The 12,885-nt window shown below is 42.5% G+C and overlaps 2 protein-coding genes across 4 annotated transcripts in view; one reads left to right on the forward strand and one right to left on the reverse strand.

Moving 5' to 3' along the window:
- Window positions 1-946: 946 nt before the first annotated feature.
- On the reverse strand, window positions 947-7,646 carry DDX5 (DEAD-box helicase 5). The gene is made up of 13 exons (XM_058561393.1): window positions 7,441-7,646; window positions 6,076-6,241; window positions 5,624-5,720; window positions 5,393-5,526; window positions 5,210-5,275; window positions 4,808-4,949; window positions 4,562-4,722; window positions 4,296-4,468; window positions 3,798-3,908; window positions 3,485-3,546; window positions 3,336-3,395; window positions 1,871-2,095; window positions 947-1,653 (listed from the first exon to the last, which is right to left on the reverse strand). Exons 1-13 carry the CDS (start codon window positions 7,482-7,484, stop codon window positions 1,250-1,252), a joined length of 1,845 nt encoding a protein of 614 aa, XP_058417376.1. The 5' UTR covers window positions 7,485-7,646; the 3' UTR covers window positions 947-1,249.
- A 174-nt stretch (window positions 7,647-7,820) lies between these two features.
- CEP95 (centrosomal protein 95) overlaps window positions 7,821-12,885 on the forward strand; it is a 43,150-nt gene continuing 38,085 nt past the window's right edge. For 2 of the 3 annotated variants that reach the window (XM_058561377.1, XM_058561379.1), the window contains exons 1-3: window positions 7,822-8,517; window positions 9,964-10,092; window positions 11,237-11,344. In XM_058561377.1, coding sequence (XP_058417360.1) covers window positions 8,499-8,517; window positions 9,964-10,092; window positions 11,237-11,344 — 256 coding nt within the window. In that variant the 5' untranslated portion in view covers window positions 7,822-8,498. Of the gene's footprint in view, window positions 8,518-9,963; window positions 10,093-11,236; window positions 11,345-12,885 lie in introns of all 3 variants that reach the window. The other variant, XM_058561378.1, reaches the window with a different exon arrangement.

Here is a 12,885-nt window from a genome sequence, read left to right on the forward strand (position 1 = left end):
AAAAAGAACTAACATATATACCACTCTCTGGGAAGACATTCCGACCTACTTCTAGCCATTATTCAAATAAAGGATTAGAAAGATTGGTGAGCCGAAGTTAAATCTAAAGCTACCCCCTGGGATCTTTCCAGCAATAAACCCATGTTGACCCTAACAAGATGACTAGTACTATAGTCACTGTGCTTTTAGTTATGTTGCTTCCTCTTGGTTAACCATTAATTTTGATGAGAATTTCTTTTTCCTGTGTTCACTTGAACATGAGTAGACCTTACAGTTTGAAGTCCTCTCGAGTTTCCTGAATTATTGGAAAAACATTCATGACTCCCAGTGTGACTACAGTTAAGAGCCCCAGGAAGCCTGTGAAGACTAGAATCTATATATAACCTGCACTAAGAACACTGAAAACAAATCCAAACTTAGCTCTTGGCCAACCACCTTAAAATGTGTAATAGTCTTTTAGCTTTGTTCAACATTTCAGTAATTCACAATACAGCCAAGAGCATAAATATAATCTCTTTTGAAAAACCAAATTACTTGGAGCTTTTCAAATTATAAATTTTGCAAAAGGAACAAAGTCATCCATGTTGTTCTCACATTAAATAGTCTGAAGGTGGGGCTACACAGTTGATTATTTCCTATTTTAATATCTCATTTCACCAGTCTGCTAATACATAGATTAAATGACTCACCTGATGTTGGGAGGTACTAACAGAAAGCCTTTATGCAATTTAGCCTAGAATTATAAATTTACCTAAATCAATCCCATTTTAATGCTTGCAATATGAATATACATAATTGTAGGGAGGGCCTTCTGATCTCCCCACTTTCCAAAACTAAATAATGGAAAGGAGCAGTCAACTTAGCTTTTATGATTAAAAGACAGACCATCTAAGCAAAGTTTTACATGACATTATATATTGTAAAATAAAGTACAATTTCCACTTAATTCAGTCTTCAAATATTTTTTATTGGAAGGCCATGCATTGCCTTCATTTATTGTATTTCAAATCACTGTACATTTACTTTTGTGAAAACACTGCCTGCATTTTCTAGTACAAAAAAAACCTAAAAATTGTTTCAGGAATGTAGAGAAATATTCAACTTAAATAGCGAAAAAGTGCACCATAATTACTGCTGCACTGCAGTCATTTCTGCATTTCCCATGTTTCTTAAATAACTATCTTGTCTGATAACACACAATATAAAGAGCAATTATGAAAAACAGACATTTACATATACTTCTAAAGTCTTACTGAGAATATCCTGTTGGCATTGGATAACCAATCATAGGCGCAGCTGCAGTAGCAGGATATGCATATGCCTGTTGGTTCATACCATTGTGTATATTTGGAACATTACTTCCATATTGCTGAGTGCTATCATAACCATTCTGGTAAGTCCCTGTTGGGTTACCAGTCCTAAAACTGGTCTGTATACCAGCAGACACAAAATTACTTCCAAAGCTCCCATTGGTGTAATTTGCAGCACTGTAAACACCATTCTGAGTTTTTGCCCCAAAATCTCTCTTTAGCAGACTAGAGTAACCTCTGTCATAATTTTCCCTGTCTCTAAAGGTATTAAATCCACCCCTTTTGCCTGCAGAATATCTGTCCCGACGGTCATCCTTCATGCCTCCTCTACCCCTGGAACGACCTGTCAAGAAAAAGAATAATTGCAAACTGATTATTTCTATAGCACAGTTCACTACAAACACAAAAGGAATCAAGCAGCTCTAGTCACTATAGGTGTGTTTTCTCAAACTTAGCTTCACACTGAAGATTTTACTTACCGGCTGATCCTATTTAAATGGATTTGTAGACAAGTACGTGACCCAAAACCACCAACATTTCTTATCGAAGGTTGGTCTTACCTGAACCTCTGTCTTCGACCAACTGAAGCAACTTGGGATTAATTGCTTGATTAGCTTCACGAAGCACAGAGATAAGGTCGCTCACTTGCTTTATGTTATTAGGTGTAAAGAAAGTGTATGCTGTGCCTGTTTTGGTACTGCGAGCAGTTCTTCCAATTCGATGAATATAATCCTCTGAGGAGTTAGGGTAGTCATAATTGATGACAAATTTCACATCTTCCACATCTGTAAGGTGTTGCAGTGTGGCAAAATAGCAATGTACGGAGTTTTGCACACCACAACAGCCAGACCAAAAATAAAAAGTTAGACAATTGTACTCCCAAGAAGGTACGGGCTGCAAAAAATACAGTTAAAATGGTTATCCATTCCCTGTAGGAATACCACTGAGGTTGAAAGAAAGAGGGGGGGGGGGGGGAGAACACGTCAGCCATACATCTCATTACCCACCCAGTGACAGGGCATATCAAAGAGATGTGTATTCCCTAAAACATTCCCAAATCAGCAAGTCCCCTTACAGATCATCAAGTGACATCTGAATGCTTCTGCGCAGTAGGGCCACTTAAAGGTTCACAGCAACCTCTTCATGTGCTCATTTTGAGGACCTTTAAACAAAAATGTACATGGTCCTCTGCATTACACACTCATCAGAAGTTCAAAATTCTGGCCACACTGCTTGTCTTGCCAAGACCTTACAACCGCAGCTGCAAGAAAAACATACCTGTCCCCCAAAAGTTGTTTTTATGCACTGTGTCTCGTCTAGGCAAGCGCTTCCAAGAAGCCAGGATTCACTTGAGAATGTGTCTCTCTCTGGCAGGTCTCGACATGACGACTAGTGTGTAGGTGAGGGAGGAACTTTCAATGCACTGCTTTCTTTTCCCACTAAGTGTGAGAAGTTGCTCCTGCTCTAGATCTCATGTGCCAGTACTCACCAATTTGTAAAAGGCTTAGTACCTTTTAAAGCTGCTCTCTCCATTTCAAACTTGAACAAAAATTTCATTGAACATTGAAGTTTGGAAATATTTCTTCGACATTTCAGCAAACTCACTGAAACTCAAAGACCCACAGATCACAGTCAAGTCTGAAACAATGCTGTACCATGGCAGTCATGCAGAGCATGGGACAGAAGGAATACCACGGCAGTGAACTGTGAGGATAACTTCCATTTTTTTCCCCCAGAGAGAACAGTTTACGGGGCAGAGGTGGTATGTTCTGCCTTTTGAAGATTACTGGCACACTTTCAGCTTTTCATCTCTCTAATCGACTGGAAGCAGCCAGCCGATCACTAGTCCTCCATCCCCCTCGAGTCCTCCGATTGTCATGCCTAGGCCTTGCCACAAAGACTGCACCTTTATATGAAAAAAACTTAGAAAAAACGCAGAGGTTAAAGAAAGCAATAAACTTTCTTTAAAAAAATTATATGGAGATCTTCTGGGAAACCAAGCCATGAATTCGAGTTTGTACTAACCTAGCCCTCTGGAGGCCACATCTGTAGCAATCAGAATAGGAGCTTTTCCATGTTTGAACTCTGCAAAAGAAGGCACATAAACCATCACCAATCTGTGTGGAATTCTAGGTTTTGGGGGGGGGAGGGGGATCTTCATTTGAAATGCTTACCATTTAGAACCCAGTCACGTTCTTGTTGACTCTTGTCACCATGGATACCCATGGCAGGCCACCTAAATTAAAGAAAAATTCTATTAGTAGGCTCACATTTAAAACTTGACAGATTTTAGTCTAGTCTTTAACCATTTCTGGTCACAGACCCCTTTAATTTCGCCTAAATATTGTATATAACTACAGCTTTACCTATACTACCAGATGTTTCCTATCCATGAAACTAATACATTACTCCTGATGTAAGTGTGCCCCTCCTCTAAACTCAGCTCTAATACATCTGCTTCAGTGGAGGAAGCCTACATATACATACCCATCTCTCCTCATTTTTCTAGTAAGTTCATCACATCTTCTTTTGGTTTCAACAAAAACAATGGTTTTATTCTCCTTCTCACTCATGATCTCTTCCATTAGACGTATAAGTCTGGAAAGAGTGAAAAAATTGTGAATTTTAGAACAAGTCCATGGTTATGGCCACACATTTATGGTCAGTGAAACACTATATTCAATTTATGTGTGGCTCTAAGTCAAAAAGGAACCACCTGCTTAACCACTGATCAAACAAGTATACCTGTGGTCCTTAGGTAAACCACAGGACACAAGCTCTTTTTCTAATAGGAATGCCGTAAATATGGTGATAACCAATTGTCTTGTAAGGAAGACAATTTTCAGAAGAACTGACAGACTAATTTTAAAAGAACATATTCAGGTTCCACCCAACTGAAAGTCACTTTTAAGATAACCTATAAAACAGTGACTCCTCAATTTGTACAGCCAAGTCATTATTATAGTAAGACAATAGAAAACTTACTTTTCATCCTTTTCTACATCATGACACACATCCACAATCTGAAGAATGTTGTGGTTTGCACTCAGTTCTAGTGCACCAATGTTTATATGAATGTAGTCTTTCAGGAAATCTTCAGCAAGCTGTCTTACTTCTTTTGGCCAAGTCGCACTCCACATTAGGGTTTGCCTATCAGGCTAAAGAATTTCGGATAAAAAAATAAAAGTACTGTACTGTAAGAATGAATTTAGAGCTAAGTTTGAAGAGGTAACATATTTAAGGGCACTCACTCTTATCTGATCCACAATCTTCCTTATTTGGGGTTCAAAGCCCATATCAAGCATTCTATCTGCTTCATCAAGGACAAGGTAGGTGGTTCTTCTCAGATTGGTTTTCCCACACTCTAAAAAGTCAATCAGTCTTCCAGGTGTTGCAATACAGATTTCCACACCTTCAATTAAACACATAAATGTAACCAAGACATCCAAAACTTTTAGCAACATCAGTAATGAAGAGAACCTTTTTTGTTTACATGCCTCTCTCCAAATCACGTATCTGTGGTCCCTTGGGAGCACCACCATAGATGCAAGTGGACTTCAAGCGACATGCTCTACAGTATTCAGCAGCTACTTGCTGTACCTGTTGGGCCAGTTCCCGAGTTGGTGCCAGCACCAAGCACTAAGGAAAGAGGAACAGAAAGCAGAAGAGCTTTTACCAGAGACCTGAATCCCAGTTTTCAACTGCTAATTTATCAGTTTACAGTGGCATATTATTTTGCTGTCCAATACCCTAAAATGCTTTGTCTCCAGTCAACTCGAGTAGGATAACTAGAGTCTCCCCACAAAACCACCACAAATTATGTCTTTTGCTATATAGTCTATAAAATCTCTAAATTACACTTCTAGCCAAAAATTAAGAGAAAATACATATATACTTACAATAGGCCCATCACCTCTCTCTAGGAATGGCTGATGATTGATGTGGACTATGGCAGGCAGCAAATACTATTCAGAGGAGAGCAGACAACAAGGTACCATTAATATACTTCTGGTTTCTTTGTATGCCCAATCCATGTTCTCTAGACCCATCACAGAGTAACTCAAAAGTTCTCCCAAACTTACAGACAATGTTTTTCCAGATCCAGTCTGTGCCACTCCAACCATATCCAATCCACTTAGAGCAACTGGCCATCCCTGAGCTTGAATAGCAGTGGGTTCAGTAAAGTTCTGCCTTGCAATAACATCCATAACGTTTGCTGTAATTAGCAATAGCAACTTAGTAAAAATTAGTAGGGCCAAGAGAAAGGGGGGAATTAAAAAAAAAAAAGGAGAAGAAACAAAAGTAGCACTTACCAGGAAAGTTTGCTTCATAAAAATTCAGAACTGGCTTTGGGCAATTGTGACCTCTAACCGTAATTTCCTTGCTTCTTCTATATGTATCCACCTCTTGCTACAACACAAATTACAATAATCTAGTGTGTGTCATGATAACCGCCTCTAACACAATCAGTAGGCCCCTAAATTTATAATTGATTAGCTACATTAATGTTGCCATTTTAAATCTGGATCCACATATGAAAACCCTATATAGCCCAAGAACCCCATATCGTGTTACACTCAACCATTCTAAGTAGAAAAACTCAAAGCCAACTGTTTCCAAAAAGTAACACCTCTTCCCCAACTACCAAGTCAAAAAGCAGTAATTTCTCAAAACTTGGTCATTTGCTAGACCTTTCTGGTCCGACTTCCATTTACTATAAGTTGTTACTGAGTTACAGCCTAGTGGGGCCAACGAAATTACTCACTGCTGTGCGCCTAGCCAAATCAGGGTGTTCTTGATAAAAATTCTTCTCAAATTTGGGCAGCTCATCAAGGTTCCACTTCTTTTTAACTAGTTTCTCCCCAGGGTTTCCAAACTTCTTTCCAGATAGGGGCCCTGCCCTACTTCCTCCAAATCGAGGTGCCCCAAACCTGAAATTAAAAAAGAGTTACATTTTCAAACGCCTACACAGGGCTTTACATATAGACAGACTTACTAACCCTTGGCACACACTCAAGATCAATTAAAGACTTTTGGAGGTTTAAGATCTAGCTCTAGCCTTAATGATGGTCATTCTCCCAAACCCACAATCAGCATCCTATCTATCTCATTTCCCGTGGTCCCAAGTACACACTACTGAAGCTAAGTCAACAGCCCGGGATTTATCAGGTCGGAAATACACTGCCCAAACGCCAGAAGTTCAGACTACAAGTACAGACAACAGCTTGTGGCTACCAGTCTTTCCCACAAGCTTATGAATTAAATATCTGGGAGAGAAACAATACAAGAAAGGAGAAGCTTAACAGCTACGTTATTTCTCAGCTGTTTCAAGCACAGCAACTTTGGTTTTAAGTGGATAACGGGACAGTACAGGCAGCCAGAGCATTACAATGAGGGTTCTCCAGGACGCTGAAGCCAGTGGAGTTGGGGGATCCCGCGGAAAGGCCCCGGAGCAAGGTAGCAAAATTACATAACGCGAAAAAAAGAGGAGGAGGAGCTGGCGACTACCAGGGGAGGAGTCCCGACCCAGGCGGAGTCGGCCGGGCGGCGTTCCCGCTGGGGCGGCGCTTCCCCCTTTGTCTCGCATTTCTCTCTGCGCCACATTTTCTCGACGCTGCCATTTTGAGCTCCTCCGCCGGGCGGGGTAACAAAGGCGCCGCCGCCATGTCCGACGCCGGCATTTTGTACCCGCGGCTCAGCCACATGGCCGATTCCCGCGGCGCCGGCCACCCCCCTGCCCCCGCGGAGGCTTCAGAGGCGGCTCCCTTGGCTCCCGCTGAATCCTGGGGGCCCCTAAAACACCTCCGGAAAGCTTGCACCTAGAAGCGGCGACTCCGTCCGCCTCGAAGCGTCGCGCTCGCCTGCCCTAGAAATACGCTCCTCCGCATTCTCCCAACAGCGGCTAAATCGCCGAGGCCCTGATGGCCCCCGCAAACAAAGGGCGAGCTCGAGGGCCGTTAACAGGCGAATCTCTTCTAGTCACTTTTGGACAAATATCAAACATTCCATTGAAGAGGCCCATGGGTGGGCTGAAAAAGACAAGTTCCCACCCTCTCCACCGCCCGCCGCGACCCTTATCGGCCTCCCATCCCCCACCCGCCGGGCCTGACAGGTCAGTTCTCACACTTACCCTCGATCCCGGCCGCGGTCTCGGTCACTCGAATAACCCGACATGGCGTCAATGGTTGCGGTTGGCGGGGAACGAAGTGGAGAGAAACGGGTGCGACGAGTCGCTGGAGCTGGCTTCGACGACGGCGAAGCCTTGCGGGGGCGGCAGAAGCAGAGGGACAGCGATGACTGGAGCAAGAAGTGCTCCACAAGAGACTGGTGGAAATGAATGAGGTGCCGGCCGCGTCCCGGCAGCCGGTTTTATAGCCTGGACCGCCTCCTCCGCCGCACAGAATGCTGGGAGCCGCTCTATGACCTAATCACCCCGCCCCTGCGCTGAGGCCGCAACGCCCGCCGGCGTTCCGGAATCCGCCGTGTTCTCGCCCCTCCCCCCAGGCCCCTCCCTCAGAGTCGCCCGTTTTTCGCCCCTTTTATGGCTGGGCCCACCCACCACTGGGAGGCCCTAGCTTGCACGCTCTTGACTCCACCCTTTTCTCGTCTGTCTACACCTTAAGGAAGCCACCCTGCCCTTTTCCTGGTCCGGCCCAAGGGATAAAATGGTCAGCCCACTTGGAAATGTTTACGTCTCCAAAGAGCCTTCACGGCCATAACCAAACGAGAAGGCGTGAAGGCGGAGCCTGGCATTGTCACGTGGCTGCCCCCCCATCCGGTGAGTGGACCGCACTACTTCCCCAGTTGGCATCAGCGGAAGAATACAAAACGAAATAGCTCACCGGAAGTGCCGTGCTAAAGCCCCTGAGAGACCGGCCAGGGCTGCTGGGTGACCTGGGCTGTCAAACCCACCCACCGGAGAATCCCTTAGCAGGATCTTGTCGCGGAGAATGGTACCTCGACTCCGCAAACCGCCGCCCCGGCGCGTGCTACGAAAGGAAGTGCTCCTCTGATGACCAATCAGCAGTGAGAGGCCGTTTTAACGTCCCTCCCTCCTTCACCCCTCCTTCGCTGCGCTTTCGTTTCGTTCCGCCTCTTCTCAGCACTGTGTGTGCCCCTTGCGGCCCTTCCAGGACACCGTCCACCGCGCGCCCGGCCAGGAGTCTGGTGCCGACCTGCCTCCGCGACATGGCCGGGTCGGAGACTGGTGAGTCTCGCCTTGGAGCCGTGGTATGTGTGGACTGAAGCTGTCCAAATCCCTGAACGGCCCTGCCCATTTTATCTTGAGGCCTCGAGCCGGCTTCAACTAGGACTGGGCTGCCGCCGGGGCTGGTGACACACCCGGTCGTAGACGGTGGGCTCTCTGGATAGGGTCTCCTAACCCCATTCCCTGTCCGCTTCGAGGCCACCGAGCGCGATTTTGGGGCGGGGGAGAGGAGGCCCTGCGGCGAGGACCGTAGCACGCCGGTATCCTGGTGCAAAAGGGCGGTCAGCAAGTGTTTTTTTCGGGACTCTAGCCCTTGTCGGTGTGCTCTTTGCTCCTCGCTGTGGGAACTCAGGTCGTACCTGCCGTCTGTATTGAATTTCTGAGGAATGGCACTCTTAAGATCTGTTGATGCCCCTGCCAAAGTAGAATAGTGGTGGATTTTTCTCTTCAGTGCCCTCTAGAGTTACCGGCTTTGTCTAGCACCACTTGAAAAACGAGTTGATTTGGTTGTCTAGGACGCTTTCATCCTTTTCTCCAGGACAGCCTTCAAACCAGTTGTCATGGTTTGGTCAGCTTTGAGGGATGGACACGGAGAGAGGGAGATAATGTGCCTTGAAGACACATACACACATTTATTTCTAGGACATACTGAAGATATCGAATACGGAATAAAAGAACTTTCCCCTTAATCGCCAGTCATTTCAGGGAACAAATGTTTCAAGCTTTCTAAATTACCTTTGGTCGAAAAACCCTTGAAATAACTTGCCTAATCCCAACAGTATCTGGGGGTGGGGTGGGGTGGTAGGCAGGAAAGTTCAACAGTATTGGTAATGTACTAGTTCTGAATTTAGGGACATTTTATATATTTCCCATATTTTCGTTCATATGCATTAAATATAATTTTAAAAACCAACAAGTGTAGTAGTGTTGGCATCACTACTCCAGTTCTTAACAGCCCCTTTTTGGACACCAGAGAAATTCTGACTTGCACAAGATAATTGGGTAAAAACGTGACTAATGCTATTGGGAATTTGAAGCAACATCCATTAATTAGTTTCTAGTAATCTCAGATTATCATTAACTGTCTTGTTTATGACAGTATTCCCATTTACTTGTAAATATATTTTACATAAAAACACCTATGTATGGCTTGTAAAATAGGAACTACAATAAGTAACTTAAAATTTTCAATTGCAACAGTGAAAGCTGGATTCACATCGTAGTTTTGGCTACATTGAAATTCTGGCACTCTGGAAATCATCCCAAGAAATTAAATACATCTTTTCAAAAATCATGCCTAGGAGGGTCTTTGAAATTTTATAACAATCAAATCCCTTATCTTCTACAGAGTTCAGTGTCTGTTTTTGTGGGGCTTGTTTTTTTTTAATGTATGTATATGACTCTTTCTAGTGCTATTTAAGGTTGGTCTTTTCCCTTTCCCAACAGAGTGGGTAACCATTGCCAATAACCTTCTTTTGAAATGTCACATACATCTGAGGATACACGAACTAGAAGATTGTGATGCTAATGTTTTTATTGCTCTTTATCAATCCATTTTGGGAGAAAAGGTGCCAGGTAAGGGTACTAAAAAGTGAGAGTAATATTGTCTGTATCTTAGGCCGCAAGTTTCTAGTGCTGTTAGTTAGATCCTATGGTGTTTATAAAATCTTGAGTTTTCTCTTTGTCTGCTTCTTATTTTTATCTAAATATTGCATTCATTACCTTAATGACTGCCTAGGAGACCCACCTGTAATAACAGCCTTGGTCATCGCTGTTTAATTATGCCTAATGCCTTGTGAAAGTCATACCTTTTCCATCAATCTACCTTCAAAGGTTCTAAAATTGAGTGGAACTTTGAAACTTGTTGGGTCCTGTTGCTTAAGCAATATTATGGATAAGAATTGTTGTTTGTTACCCTGGTTAAATACCTCAGAGTCCTTATCCATAAATTCCTCTCTTGCCTCTGTTTCTTTCATAGTTGATAACCATTAAGTATTATAAGCTCTGTATAGTCTCTCTTCCTTTCCCCCTGTTACCGTGAGTCAGTGCCCTCATCACCTCTTGGAATAATGGGATGGTCTCTACCTGGTATCTTTCATGCTAGTCTCAACCGTCTTTAGAGTTCAGAGGCATGTAGTTATTAGACTAGTCCTTTAAAATACTTTTTTCATCCTACCCCAAAACATTCATCTTCCTCAATACCAGAGGAGAAACTCCAAATTTAAGTTGATATTAAAATCTTTCTGCACTTTGGTCCATACTGACCTTTTAATCCTTTGTACCAATAATTCCCAATAGGCTGCTTTAACACGACATGCAAGAATTCTACTTTCACACCTGTTGTGGGTTTTTTTCTCTCATGGAAAGCAGCCCATGGTTATGGGTTAAAGTGTCACCACATGTATTGCCCCCTTATTAGAATATTAGCATCGCCTTGAATTTAGGGACCTCTCTATCTTCCTTTAGCATGGTGCTCATTGTAGAGCACGTTCATATATATTTTGGTTGAATAAATATTCAGTCAATAATTATTCAACCAGTAAAGATTCTGCTGTGTGGAATTCAGGCTCTGTTAACTTTATTTGTACTTTATAGCCTGTTCTGTTTGGGCAGAGCTTAGTTTTGTAGCAGTGGAGCTTACTCACAAGCCTGGTCAGAGACAGATAGGTGAAAACTTGGCCCCTCATAGATGCAAAATTATGTGGCTTTTTTCCCACAGACCTCATAGCTATTCCTAGGAGTCAAGAGGATGACGCTCACAATGTACAAGCAGTAATTGATTCATTGGCCTTGGATTACCTGCAGGTCAGCTTGTCTCATATAACAGGTTGGTATATACTTAGCTATCAGATAATTTTGCATTTTACTTAAAATAATTTGTTAGGTAGAATCCCAGACATTGTTTAATTAACAAATGAGTAATCTTATGAAATAGACTAACCAGCAAGACTGAGCCAAGACAGTTGACTGGTGTAGTTAAGTCAGCCATCCTTGAGAGCTTTTCCAGAAGAGTCAGACATTGAGTTTGTGATGGCTCTGGGTCTGAGATGTAAGTATCCTAGCTGGTAATTTGAGGTATGTTTTGTTGTTCTTCTATTATTTTAAAGCTACCATCCTGCTTGTTTGTAGTAGCTAAAAATTAGAAATACCTAAATGTCCATTATTAGGGACAGGTTAAATAAATTATGATAGCTCATTACAGGGAACTACTCTGCAGCTGTGAAAGATGATTGATGATGCTCCTTAGGTACAATGTTTCACGTTAGTGGAACAATCTCCACTATATATTGTGTGAGAAAAATGTGGTGCACTTACAATGATAATGTGCAGAGTATGCTACTATTCCTAAAAACAAAGGTAGGGAGAATATATATGCAGTTGATTGCATACAGAAGAACTCGTTAGAAGCATATGCAAGAAACCTGTAATACTGAATGCCTCCAATAAGGGGAACTTCAGGTTTGCAGAACAAGGGTTGGATGAGACTTTTTGTTGTATACCTTTTGCCCCTTTTCAATTTTGAACTGTGTGAATATATTACCTATTCAAAATAAAACTGTAAATTGTTTTGAATCTTTTTCCAAAACAAAGTGTACCATGCTTGTATTCTAAAGCCAAACGTCCCAAGTATATTTATAAGTCCCTATATTTATAGATAGAAAATGAGGATTATTCCAGTAAATTATTTCAAGCTAATGAACAGAGGGAATCTTGGGGACTTGAAACTATACTTAAATCATTGAGAGGTTTATATTGTTGATCTATTCTTTGACAGTAGTTAAAGGAGATAAATGTTAATCAGGATAGGTCATTTACATCTCTTAATTTGATATTGACAAGAACAAATTTTTGCAAAAATACTTGGTCTTAAGTTTTTGAGAGCAGTTTTAGGTGAGTAAATGTTGTAAATTAGTTTGGAGATAATTCATTTTGAGAGATAATCCCAGGGTTTCCCTATTCTTTTGCAATTTGGAATTGCCCTATCACCCAAGTAGGGCAATTTCTGGTGTTTGTGCTTTATAAACATACTATAGCAAGGTGTGTCTGCTTATAGAACTTTTTAATGCAAAGCTGCCCTTGACAACTCACCCCCTGAAAAGTTGCAAAACTGCTTACCTCCTCCAGGAGACTGCAAAGCAGCTTTTACTCCTTGTGTTCTGTTTAAAGCAGTTTCTCCTACACCATAAATCACTGCATTCTGGCACGCAGTCTTAGTTGCTGGGGTGGCAGAGTATGGTCCCCATCCTGGAAACTGAGAAGTCTTGAATATGCCCTTGGGGTATACTTGTGTACCTTATTAAGCCAGAAAAACACAGTGCTTGAAACCAAGATTTCTGTTTGGTTGTTCTAAACAGAAAAAAACTGTCA

Source organism: Diceros bicornis, chromosome 18, assembly GCF_020826845.1.
Source record: "Diceros bicornis minor isolate mBicDic1 chromosome 18, mDicBic1.mat.cur, whole genome shotgun sequence".
NCBI classification, from domain to species: Eukaryota; Metazoa; Chordata; class Mammalia; order Perissodactyla; family Rhinocerotidae; genus Diceros; species Diceros bicornis.